At 45.8% G+C, this 13,347-nt stretch overlaps 1 protein-coding gene across 5 annotated transcripts in view; it reads right to left on the reverse strand.

Moving 5' to 3' along the window:
• Positions 1-933: 933 nt before the first annotated feature.
• Positions 934-13,347, reverse strand: part of CHST11 (carbohydrate sulfotransferase 11) — a 259,266-nt gene continuing 246,852 nt past the window's right edge. For all 5 annotated transcript variants that reach the window (XM_077914814.1, XM_077914815.1, XM_077914816.1 and 2 more), the window contains one exon: positions 934-5,891. In XM_077914814.1, the coding sequence (XP_077770940.1) occupies positions 5,037-5,891 (855 nt within the window). In that variant the 3' untranslated portion in view covers positions 934-5,036. The remainder of the gene's footprint in view (positions 5,892-13,347) is intronic.

Genomic DNA, 13,347 nt, shown 5'->3' on the forward strand with positions numbered 1-13,347 from the left:
CCAACCAGATGGGGCCAGAGCCAAGGGCAGCAATGACACCAGAAAGGGGTGGTAGCCGGCTACTGGTGGGCAGATGTATTACAAACCATATCCGGCATGGTTGAAAATGGGATACATTTTTAAAAATTTATTTATTTGACACAGAGAGAGCATGAATCGGGGGGTGGCAGGCTGAGGGAGAGGGGGAAGCAGGCCCCCTGTGGGGAGCCCGATGTGGGACTCAATCCCAGGACCCCAGAATCACACCCTGAGCCAAAGGCAGATGCTCAACCACTGAGACATCCAGGCGCTCTGAAAATAGGATATTTTTAGATCTAATCTTCTCATGTTAAATGTTTAGGTAATATCATTTAAAGAAATTATAGTAGAGAAAACAACTTTGAATATTTTTCCTTTGGCAGAATAGAAATAAGTAAATCATTTCTATCAATAAAGCTAAACTGTGTCCATCAAGGGAGCAGAGATGGGGCATTTGAAAAAGAATGGGTCTCAAGCTGGAAAACTGGGGCTCGCAGGGCAGGTGTGTGGCTTCTGGATGGCAGACAGCTGCTTCGAGGCATGGCGTCTAGTGGCCAAAGCGTGGGGTTCTGAAGGCAAGTCAGCCCACGCTCTGTCACCAAAGCCATTTAACCTTTCAGAGACTGTTGCCTTATTTTTCACATGGGTGGTGGGACTGTGCTCATGCTGGACCTCCTCACGCACCACCCTACAGTTTGTAGACAAAACAGGAATGAAGAAAGCTCCCATTCATCCACTAAACAGGAAGGGTTCAGATCGGGGGTGGCCTCTGCCACGGCCCAGACTGCCACTGGGGTCCGCACCTCCGCTTCCCTCTCCATCCCGTGGCACACACGAGCAGGGCCCCCCACACAGCCAGCCAACCCCTACAGTCCTCTGTCAATAGCCATGAACAAACCATACACAGAAAGAAGCTTCTTTTTTTCTTCAATTTAATTGAAGTTACTTAGAAAAATAATCAGGCTTGAATGGCTTTTCCTGGAGGAAGGTTCATGAACATTTCATGCTTCTGTTGGCAATGTGGAATTCAGCTTTCTTGAACAGTACAGTAAGATACAGGGAGAGTTTTCTAAAACAAGCCCTCTACTGCATACAAATATGTAAAAAATAAAACTCACACTCCACGAAGATGTTAAGTTGTATGTGCAAACACCACAATGAGCATGCTCACTGGAAAGTAGCACGGGCAGCCCCTTCTGTACTGACCAAGAGCAGCAAACCAAAATTGGCCTGTCAACCACCGAGGGGCAAGTTGGTGCTTGTGGGCCTGCAGCCTATTCGTGGGGCCCAGTCAGTCGATGAAAAAAGGCTGGAAGGAGCGCTGGTGTTAGAAATGGGGGTGGGGGTGCCATGAGGTCAGTCCCGCTGACCCAGGAGGGGGCCAGGGAAGGTCTGGTCCCCAGGATGGCATAGGCCAGTGCAGCCTGGATCGTTGGGGCGGGGGAGGGGGGTGTCTTCGAGAGGCGCCTGACACCAGCCAGGAGGACCCTGACCCTTGGCCTCTTGCTAGGTGAGCGCAGGGCCTTGCACCTGTTCTCCTGTGGGGTCCCAACCCCACCAGCTAACTGCGCCAGTGGCTTTTCTCCGGGAGCTTCGTCCGGCAGGAAGTAGCTCTAGTGCTGCCACACCTTTGCTACCAGGGGGGTGAAGCTCACCGGGTGGCCAGGGAGGAAGGTCCCCACGGAGACGCCACAGGTCAATAGACTGCCATCTTCCCAGACCGGCTGGGGAGGCGGGGCAGGAGGGTGGTCCAGAGAAGCTGCAGGAATTCAGACCCTGTGGCTAATATTCTAGAGTTTTCTAACCAAAGGGATAGGCTAAGCAGGGATGTCCTTGTAAATACTACCCTAAATGTACCTGGTTTTATAAACACAGCAGCACCTTTGAAAAGTGGCTTGGAGATGGGACATCTGCCTGTACTTTTCTCCAGCTAAGCATGCAATGAAAAGCATTTTCAAACAGTTTTCTTTAAAAAAGAAAAACCAAAAAAACAGAAACACAAGCTTTTGCTTCCCAGGCACATTTTTACCCATGGATTCTTTTACACCAAGGACACAGAATTTTTTCTACATTCTGCCAAACAGTTGATTCAATTTTTTTTTTTTAAGTTTTTATGCCATTACAAAATAAAATGTGAACATAAAACACAAGGAGAAAGTCCCTCGTTGCAGAGCTACACGGACGTATTGTCCTGTGAGGACAGTCTTTCTCTGCTGGGAGGGGCGGGTGAAGGCGGGCACCCTGCCCGTGACACAAGCGAGCACACCCAACCCCACCCACCTAAGACGGTGGCGGGAACGCAGAACTCGGCTAAACCCACGGACTTCCCATCGGAAAACCAAAGCACACGGTGAACTATTCCAAACTCTGGAATTGAAGGAGCGCTCCTCAAGGCAACCTAGGCAACCTTGAGGAGTTAGGGGGCGACTCTGGGGTCTTATGCCCCCCCACCCACCCCAGACAACCTCCAGCTCCCTTCGGGAGGGATGCAGGATTGCCTAGGGTGGTATCCAGGGCTAAAACCATTGCACTTAAGTAAAAGTTTAATTCGTTTGATAAAGTACCTCTGTTGCTACAAACCAGATGGATGCTGTTTTATTGTTTTGTTTTGTAGAAGGGTCAGGGAAGTTGTTTTATCCTCGACGATCTCGGATACGCTAAATCGACCTAACTCAAGTGTATTCTGTGGAACGTCTCTGTGAAATCTGCAAAACAGAGTATCCTGGTCACATAAGTTCAGGAAATGCTACCAACTCAATGATGCTTTTGGGGTTCATAATGCACAGCGCACACCTAAGGCTCTGAAAAGTCCTGTAGAGGGAAATTGGTTTGTTTCCCAAGGATATTTGACCTCAAAATGCCTTTTCTTTCTTTCTTTTTTTTTCTTTCTTTCTTTTTTTTTTTTTTTTTTTTTGCATCACACTGACTTCACATCTCCTGAGAATCTCTGTTCTGTGGGGCACATGTCAGGAAACGCTGCACAGTGTTTCATTAGCAGAAGCCCTATTTCTGAGGACAGTGTCCCCTGCCTGCAAACAGGGCCCAGACCCCCAATTCCAGGGACAGCTGAGGTCTGTCACTCTATTCAGTAAAAGACACGGCATCATCTCTGTCCGTGGAGGGCACAGTCACTGTGTCCTTCACAAAGGGGAGTGAGCTTGGAAGAAGGTACACATTTTATCAGAAGCTTTGGCCCCCTTCTCCCGCACACACCTCACTCAAATTCAATAAAACCATATTCTAGGTGAGATGCGGCCGCTGCTGCTGAGCTGGTCGTGAGTTTTACAACTTTAATAGTTTCTGTGAATAAATTATTCATTTGTTTGTTTAGAATATTCTCACCCTTTCGCTATATACTGCATCAAAAACAAAACAAAAAGCAAAACTTACCCACACCCCCTCCCACCCCACCCCCTATTATTAGAACTGTAATTATTATTATATACAGGATTTGCTACCAATTCATTCACTAGCTGTAAGAGGGATGTGGCTCAAACTTCAACTGAGGCATCACCATGGCCAGAAGTGAGAAGCATGTGCAGATGGTAATGAGTGAGGAACAGGAGTGTTCCTGGCCTTCCGGAGGAAAGGGGGGGCGTGGGGTCCAGCCACGGAAGGCTGTCCTTGCTGCTTGTGCATGGTGCTCGCCACGGTGCCCACGGCCTCGGCCTCTGCAGGCTCTGGAGCACGTGTGCATGTGCAGTGAGTGGATCCTGCTGTGACCTTGGCCAGAGGAGGAGTGCGGGGCGACCGCCAACCGCGGGTGTGCGAGGCCTGCTGCAGCCTCTCACGCTTTCCGCAGCAGAGGAGAGAACACTCCCACGCGGAGGCTGATGTGACAGGAGGCGCTTGGTGAAGGTCCCCTTCCCACCCTTGCATGCTGTGCCCTGCAGGTCTGGTCCCGGGGCTTCCCCAGTTCACGGGAGCGCACATGATGGGAAACACTCTGTCTTCTCCCGTGTTGGACGGTGAGCCTGGATTACTCACCAAGTTAAGTGGCCTGTTCTCAGTGTGGGGTTTTCAAAATTTGGGCCAGAGGAAAATGCAAATTTGTAGGGGTCATGGACCTTTTGGGGTTGTTTAAAATGGTCTGGACCTCATGTCTAGTCCACGAATATGAGGGGTTTGCTAATTGTTGAGATGGATACTGCGTCCACATAAAGATTCTTGAGGGCCGAGACTACTGGTTTTGTTAAATGCTCTATCCCCAGGGCCTACATTTAGGCCTGGCACAGAGTAGTTGTTCAACAAATACTTGTTGACTATAAAGCAACAGCCACTTCACCATCACAACTGGCAGTGCCAGTTAAAAATTTCGTGGAAAAGCCTATTCTATCAGACTGCTAATTCTGGTGAAAAAAAAAAAGAAGAAAAAAAAAAAGCTATAATCAGCTCTTCTCCTTGGGTTAAAAGAAAAAAATCACATTTTTTCTTAGTGCGAGGGACTCTTGGGTTGCTCGGAATCTGTTTGGAATGGTCCCCTGCAAAGGTGCCTTTCTCTATTTATTTCTCACAGACTTCCAAGAATGGTGGCATCAACAGACATCACAATGGCTGTTATCACAGTTCACTCTCTGAGCGGTTAGTAAGGAGAACATTCACGCCCCCAAATGAGCTGTAGCAAGTGTAGAACAAAACACACATTTCTTCTGCAAAGACATTTGAATCTTGCTGCCACAAAAAGAAATCTATACAGAGACCATGTTTAAATAACTATAAATAATATTAATTAGAATTTATGGGATGCACAATTCATGGAATTCACCAGAGCACAAGGAAACCTTTAAGACAGTGTTGCAGGTAGGTATTTACGTCTAAACACAAGGACACCCATCCTATTCTCTTGCAAAGACAGCCGTCCTTCCCTACTAAGGATTTTAAATAATTCTCACCATGCTGCTCGCAGCATCATCCCCAAAGAAATATTACTTTACAAAATAACCCAATATCCATATAATTCTTTTGACAAATAAAAATCTTAAATTAAAAAGCACGATCCTCTCCCTCTCCCACCCCCTTTATTCCAATTTCAGGTAGCTTGGCACTGAGTAATTGAACATTAAAAAATCGAGTTTGTAGACTTCATACAACTGCGTTTGGTGCTCTGAGCTGATGTTCTGGAAGAACTCTGTGGTCATTTCGTCAGTAGTTCTCGTAGACTTGGCATAGGTGGGGAACTTCAGGTAGCTGCCCACGCCCGCCAGCCGCAGGACGTAGTTCGAGTCCTCCTCCAGCGTCTCATACTTGCCCACGAGGTCGTAGTGGATGTGGCACGGGTGGCAGAGCGAGTGCACTGTCTGCCAGTGCTCGTTGAAAGGCTCCTCGCGCTGTGTGTGTGGGTCGATGAGATAGGCCACAAACTCCTCGAACCTGACATCGTCACCCCTGCGCAGCGCCTCCTGGGTGGCATTCTTGCGCTGGCGCCGGATGATCTTGGTGCCGTAGCGCTTGTGGAAGGACGTGTTGTATTTCTGCGTGAACTTGTTGCGGTAGGCCGACACCAGGCGCTCAAAGGGCTCCCGCACGAACAGGAACTTCATGTAGCTTTTCAAGCGGTGGTTGATTTCCGGGATGCTGTACTGGTTCAGGGTCTTGAGGTTGGCTGACACGTGCGCCTCGTTGGCCGGGATCTCCATGGGGTCACTGTACTTGCCCCGGCCCGAGAGCACCATCATGAGCCGCTTCCAGTTGGTACACGCTACCTTGGGCACGTAGCAGTAGATGAGCTCGTGGTCCTCGTCCACCACCAGGTGCTTCAGGTCGTTGGGGGTCAGCACGCGCCGCTTGCGGCTCAGGGCGCTGTTGGCGCGACAGGTGTCCGTGACCTGGTCACGCCTCATCTGGTGCAGGATATTGGTGTTGGAGAGCTCCAGCTGTAGAGGGGACACAAGAGGAGTATGAATTCAGTATGGGCGTGTGGTACGTGCCCTAGGCCACATCCGCAGCCGTGGCGGCCGGTGTCCGGCCCCCGGCACGGCTGGCTGGCAACCTAATTCTCCACCAGCTGCCTCGACTCTTTTTGTGTTGTTCCACCATGTTTCCTTTGTGGAGCAAGAATGAGGATCAAATCTGTAACTTACCCATCACCCTCTACGTGCCTGGCATTTTACTAGAGTGCTACGTTTTTCTGTTCTCTGTACAGTCACCCTGAAATGAGGCTGCTTTCACACTACCAAGCACCTGCCACCATTGCCAGGTAGCATGCTGCCAGGCGCTGGGGATGCGGTCATAAAAAGTACATGGGGTAACTGCCCCTTATCTAGCTGGAAAGAAAGAGGGAACCGAGGCACAGAGAGGTTAAGTTACTAGCTTGAGATCACACAGTGAGGGAGCAACAGACGCCGTATTCAAACTCAGGCTGTCCTGGTAATCAAGGTCGCCCACTTTCCACTCTACCCTGAGGTCCAGTGCTCCCATCTTCTTGATTGAAGCATGGAGAGTCTGGCATTTGATCGATCTACAATGGAGTGGGGGGATCCCACTTCTCCACAAGCCCATCACTATGAACATCTTTTGCTCTGTGCTGCTTCTGGTACCAGTGCCTTGATGTTCCTCTGGGAATCCACTTTCCTCCTTGTCCTCTCAAGCAGCTGAGTTGTGAGAAGTCTGGAGTTTGGGAACAGGGAAGAGGGCCATCATGGAGGAAGGGCTAGACTGGGAATGCAGGGTACAGAGAAAGATGAGAAGACAGAGGGACATCACCTGAACACCTAGGTCCATACATTGCTGAAAGCAGCCCCAAGTCCTGGGCCTTTGTTACGTCAGTACATTTCCTGTTGTGCATAAAGCAAGGGGAGCCTGGATTACACCGCTGGTACCCGATGTATGGGTCTTTGCATTTACTGCCTCAGCTCTGTCCTTCCCGCTGCAGCCATCCATTGACGTATGCATTCAGACATCTGTCCAGACCTCACAGTGTACGAGGCCCTCTGCTCCACACCCTTGGGAAACAGAACATTTTCCTAAAGGACTCACAGTCAAGGAGGCATCAGGCCAGATAGCTGGCGGCCTCAAAAGAGCCCAAAGGGAAGATGTGTGTGCTTCTCTAAATCTTAGGAACAAAAGTTTCTCCTCAAAGACCGTTCACTCCCAGTGTGAATGAGTCTTCACAGTCCACCTAGAACAGGAAACCCAAGACCTCACTGCCTTGGTGTGCCAGCAACCCCACTGTTGCTGGCTTAATGCCATGCCTCCATCTACCCGCCTGTATGTGCAATGTGGCGCTTCTTTTAAATATCAAATAGATTGATATTAAATTATGGTTAAAGCTATAGAGAAACTGGGGTGTCAGAGCTATGGGACAGGCTGTCTGGGGCTGCAGAGGATGTTGTGTCCGGTTGCCTTCCTGCCCTGAGAACACGGCCCCCATCTATGCGCTCATCTTTTTAAATTTTATTTATGATAGTCACAGAGAGAGAGAGAGAGAGAGAGAGAGAGAGGCAGAGACATAGGCAGAGGGAGAAGCAGGCTCCATGCACCGGGAGCCCGATGTGGGATTCGATCCCGGGTCTCCAGGATCGCGCCCTGGGCCAAAGGCAGGCGCCAAACCACTGCGCCACCCAGGGATCCCTATGCGCTCATCTTTGATGTCCTTCACCAACCCGCTTTTCCAGTCTTGTTCCTACTCTTCCCCTGTTCAGAACTAAAAGGAGCTGCAGAGCAATCAATGATTCACTCTCTTCCCTTTTTGAATTAAAAAAACTTTTTAAAATCCCAATATAATTAGTGTAGTGTTATATTAGTTTCAGATGTGCAATATTTTGATTCAATAATTCTGTACATCACTCAGTGCTCATCATAAGTGTACTCTTGGTCCCCTTCACTCTATTTCACTCCCCATGCCTCCTCCCTTCTGTACTCCCCCAGTTCTCTGTATTTAAGAGTGTGTTTGCCTCTTGTCTTTGTTTTCTTAAATTCCACATATGAGTGAAATCACATAGTATTGGTCTTTCAGTTTGTTCATGTAGCATAATACCTTCTAGATCTAGCCATGTTGCTGCACATGGCAAGATTTTATCCTTTAAAAATTCCACTCTCTCTACCACATCTTCTGTATCCATTCATCTATCTTTAGACACCTAGGTTGCTTCCATATCTTGGCTATTGTAAATCATGCTACAATAAACATAGAGGTGCATGGATCTTTTTGAATTAGTGTTTTCATATTCTTTGGATAAATACTCAGTAGTGCAATTACTGGATCATACGGTAATTGTTTTTGATTTTTTTTTTTTTTTTTTTTTAGCAATTTCCATACTGCTTTCCACAGTGGCTGCACCAGTTGGCATTCCCACCAAACAGTGCACAAGGGTTCCCTTTTCTCCACATCCTCGCCAACACTTGTTGTTTCTTGTGATTTTAGCAACTGACAGGTGTGAGGTGATATGTCGCTGTAGTTTTGATTCGCATTTCCCAGATGGTGAATGATGTGGAGAGCCTTTTCAAGTGTCTGTTGGCCATCTGTTTGTCTTCTTTGGAGAAATGTCTGTTCACGTCTCCTGCTCATTTGTAAATGGGTTGTTTTTTGGTGCTGTTTTATAGAAATTCTTCCTATATTTTGGATATTAACCCTTTTTCGGATATATCATTTGCAAATATCTTCTCCCATTCAGTAGGTTATCTTTCAGTTTTGTTGTTTCCTTTGCTGTATAAAGAGGGTTTTTGTTTTGTTTTGTATTTTGTTTTTATTTTTGTTTTGCTGTAGTCCCAAAAGTATAATTTTGCTTTTGTTTCTATTGCCTTTGGAGACATATCTAGAAAAAAGTTGCTATAGCTGATGTTACAGAAATCACTGCCTGTGCTCTCTTCTAGGATTTTTATGGTTTCAGGTCTCACACTTAGGTCTTTAATCATTTTGAGTTTATTTTTGTATATGATGTGACAAAGTGGTGCAGTTTCATTCTTTTGCATGTAGCTGTCCAGTTTTCCCAACACCTTTTGTGAAGGTGTCCTTGCCATTGCATAATCTTGCCTCCTTTGTCATAGATTAACTGAGCATATACTCGTGGGTTTATTTGCCTCCAGTTTTGTCCTTTTTCAAGATTGCTTTGGCTACTCGGGGTCTTTTGTGGTTTCATACACATTTTAGGATTATTTGTTCTAGTTCTGTAAAAAATTCTGTTGGTATTTGAGAGGGGGTTATATCAAATCTGTCATTGCTTTCGGTAGCATGGATACTTTAACAATATTTCTTTTCCTAATCCATGAGCATGGAACAGCTTTCCAATTGTTTGTCATCTTCAATTTCTTTCATCAGTGTTTTATAATTTTCATGGTACAGGTCTTTCACTTCTTGGTTAGGTTTATATGTAGGCACTTTATTCTTTTTGGTGCAATTGTAAATGGGATTGTTTTCTCAATTTCTCTTTCTGCAACTTCATTGTTGGTGTATAGAAGTGCAACAGATTTCTGTATATTGATTTTGTATCCTAAAGCTTTGCTGAATTTGTCATTAGTTCCAGTGTTTTTTTTTTTTTTTTTTTTGGTGGAGTCTTAAGGGTTTTCAATATATAGTATCATGTCATCTGCAGATAGTTACTTCTTTACTAATGTGGATGCCATTTATTTCTTTTTCTTGTCTGATTTCTGTGGCTACCACTTCCAGTACTATGTTGAATAAAAGTAGTAACAGTGGACCTCTCTTATTCCTCATCCTAGGGGGAAAGCACTGAGTATGGTGTTAGCTGTGGGTTTGTCATATACGGCCTTTACTGTATTGAGATATGTTCCTTCCAAACCTACTTTGTTGAGGGTTTATCATGAATGGATATTGTACTTAGTCAAATGGTTTTTCTCCATCTATGGAAATGATCATATGGTTCTCATCCTTTCTCTTAAATTGACGTATCATGTTGATTGATTTGCAAATACTGAACCACTCCTGCATCCCAGGAATAAATCCTACTTGATTGTGGTGAAATGTAAAAATGTAAAATGGAAAAAAAAAACAAAAACAGAACAAAAAAAAAAACAAAAAAAAAATGTAAAATGGATTTGGTAAAAATGTATTACTGGATTTGGTTTGCTAGTATTTTGTTGAGGATTTTTGCATCTATGTTCTTCAGAGATATTGGCCTGTAGTTCTCTTTTTTGGCAGTGTCTTTATCTGGTTTTGGCTCAAAGAATCCTCTTCAACGTTTCTTGTAAGGCTGGTTTAGTGGTGAATTCCTTTACCTTTTGTTTTTTTTTTTTTTTTTTTTTTTTCCTTTACCTTTTGTTTAGGAAACTCTTCATCTCTACCTCTATTCTGATGATAACCTTGCTGGGTAGAGTATTCTTGGCTGCAGTTTTTTCTTTTAGCATGTTAAATATGTCATGCTACTCCCTTCTGGCCTGCAAACTTTCTGCTGAAAAAAAAAAATCAGCCTTATGGGGTTTTCCTTTGTAACTGCTTTTCTTTTCTCTTGCTGCTTTTAATATTCTCTTTTTATCACTACTTTTTGCCATTTTAATTACCATGTGTCTTGGTGTGGGGATCTCATTGGGTTGATTTGGGGGCGGGGGGGGGTGCTGGAATCTCTTTGCCTCCTGGATCTGGATATCTGTTTCCTTCCCCAGATTAGGGAAATTTTCAGCTGCTATTTCTTCAGATATATTTTCTGACCCCCTTTTTTCCTTCTTCTCCTGGGATCCCTATAATGCAAATGTTATTAACTGGGTTGTGTCACTGAGTTCCCTTAACCTATTCTCATTTTTTGTTCTTTGTTTTTCTCCTGTTCAGCTTGCTTTCCATTACAGTCCTCCAGCTTGCTGATCCGTTCTTCTGCTTCCTCTAGTCTTTACTATTTATTCCCTCTAGGGTTTTTTTTTTTTTTTTTTTTTTCCTTTAGGGTTTTTTAAATCTCAGTTATTGTGTTTGTCTCTGGTCAGTTCTTTTTTTTCACATTTTCTCTTTGTTAAGGGTTTCACTGAGATCCTCCACTCTTTTATCAAGTCCAGTGAGTATCTTTATGACCATTACCTTAAGTCCTCTATCAGGCATATGCCATATCTCCATTTCGTTTAGCTCTCTTGCTGTGGTTTTTGTCCTGTTCTTTCATCTGGGACATATCCCTCTGTCTCCTCATTCTGTCTAACTCTCTGTGGCTGTTTCTGTTTATTAGGAATCTCTCCTGCTCTTGAAAGTAGTAGCCTTATGAAGAAGAGGTCCTGTAGTGCAATATTCCCTGTTCACCAGAACCTGGCACCTGTGTGTACTGCATGAGCCTTACTGTTGTAGCTAAGCCACTTTTGCCTCCAGTGCATTCATCTGCAATCATTCTCTTTGCTCATTGAGGGCAGGGTTTGGTCCCTGTGGTGTTAATGGGCCAGTGTGGGGCTGCCTTGGGCTTGAGTTGGGTCAGACCAGGCATTTGCCAGAGTCACAGTAGCACCAAACTGCAAGGCACTCTCCTTGTATTGTCCCTGGAGAGGCTTTCACTTGGTGGGCAAGGCCTGTGGTCAGACCCAGTGTTGCCCCAGCCAACTGCTGGGGCTGCAATTGGAAGGGTATGTGTGGTTACCATCTCTTCTCCCCAGGAAAGAAGGCACTGTAGAAGGCACAAGATCACTGATGCTGATCCTTGTCAGGGCTGCCTGCTCACTGCTAGGCTTGTGGCACCACTTTGGATGGACTCCTGCTGATGCTGGTTGGAGAGAACAGGCCAGCAGGAGAACGTGGGGCTGGGGTACTATTAGCAAGCTAGGTGGAGAGAGTTCATGCTATGCTGGTTCCTGCAGGTGTTCCTGTATCTAAGCCAGGGGGGCAGGGAGGGAAATAGTGCCCACCAGGTCTCTTGTTTTTGGAGAAGTCTCCTAAAGGTTCTTGCCTCTCTAGCACACACTCTGAGATTACTAAACAAATATACCCGCCTCTTGTATACCTCAGGCATTGAAGCTGGTGTTTCTATGCTGTATCTTAGTGGGGTTGTTATATTGTCTCTTTAAGAGGGTTGTTGGTGGTGGCTCAGTCTCCTATCACCTTCCAGCTCTTCCAGAGCTGAGCCTGCTAATTTTTAAAGTTCCAAGTGTTATGCCCCCCTGACTGTAAGAACTCACAAAGTTAAGTCCTTGTGGTTTTCAAAGCCAAATGTTATTGGGCCTTGTCTTGCCAGTGTAGGTTGCCTGTGCCTGGAGAGCCTAGTGTGGGGTCTTCTCCTCTCCAGTCTCTGTGTTGGCACTGCTCTTCCCGCTCATGGACGGTTTTCCCAGTCAGTTTGATTCCTGATCCTATCTCTGCCCTTCCTGCCATTTTTGGGAAATGTGGTTTCTCCCCTGCCTTTAGCTGCTGAGAGTCTGTTTTGCCAGTCTTTAGGTCATTTTCTGAGTTAGTTACACTGACTATGGGTGTTATCTAAGTTTATCTGTGGGATAAGGTGAGCCTAGAATCCTCCTACTCTGCCATCTTCCCTGGAAGTCCTCCTTTGTTTTCCCTTTGGGCCCAACCATTCTCATTTGGGATTCTTGCTCATACAAACCTGACAGTCCTTCAAGTTCAAGTGCATTCCCCTGCTACACAAGTGGAAGAGTCACTCCCTCCTCTGAACACCTACTACACTAAGCATCCTTTACCCCCCAGTCTACTTCATGCTTGGTTTTCTCAAGACTGGTGGCCACTTGCTTCACAGGGATTCAGGGCCCAAGAGCCACTACCCTACTCAGGCCAGACTATGGGTGTCCTCAATCCTGAGAATGCAGAGGGATTAGTGAACACCCCACCCTCCAACCACCTGCACAGCCACCGCAGCAGACCCATGAATGTGGGTATGACCCAAGAGGCTGGCCTGTGGTTTCCACTGAAGCACAATCTGTACAGTTCATCCTAAAACATTCACAGGGCAACTGGGGTGGGCCTAAATTAGGAAATTTCCTGAGTTTACTGGAGACCTACGGATTACCTAGTGGCCACCAGAGAACGTCATTACATCCTGCATTAGAGCCCTGTATCTGCCTCCTCCCTGTTCCCAGAACAATGATGATGCTGATGATGGTGATCATCAGACAGGATGAGACAACAAGAAATAGTAGGAGGAGCTACTCTAAGTCTCCTTCACAGGTTATTTTAGTATATCATTTCTAATCTTCCTGGTAATTCTCTGAATTAGATGCTATCACCACTGAAAATTTCCACACTTGAAGGAAGGAAGCAAACCAAGACAGTGCTAGTGCAATGAAAATTCCATGTGTGAATAGTAAAGTGATTCACTACTTTTAGCCTCACAAGCTACTGTAAAGCACAGAGGAGTCATTAATGCTCTCCTGATAGCCATTCCCCTTTGCAGTGCTACACTGTCATCTTTCCCATCAAGTAGAGTTTATTTAAAAAATAAAATAAAAATAAAATAAAATAGA

Source organism: Canis aureus, chromosome 11 (genome assembly GCF_053574225.1).
Source record: "Canis aureus isolate CA01 chromosome 11, VMU_Caureus_v.1.0, whole genome shotgun sequence".
Classification (NCBI taxonomy): Eukaryota; Metazoa; Chordata; class Mammalia; order Carnivora; family Canidae; genus Canis; species Canis aureus.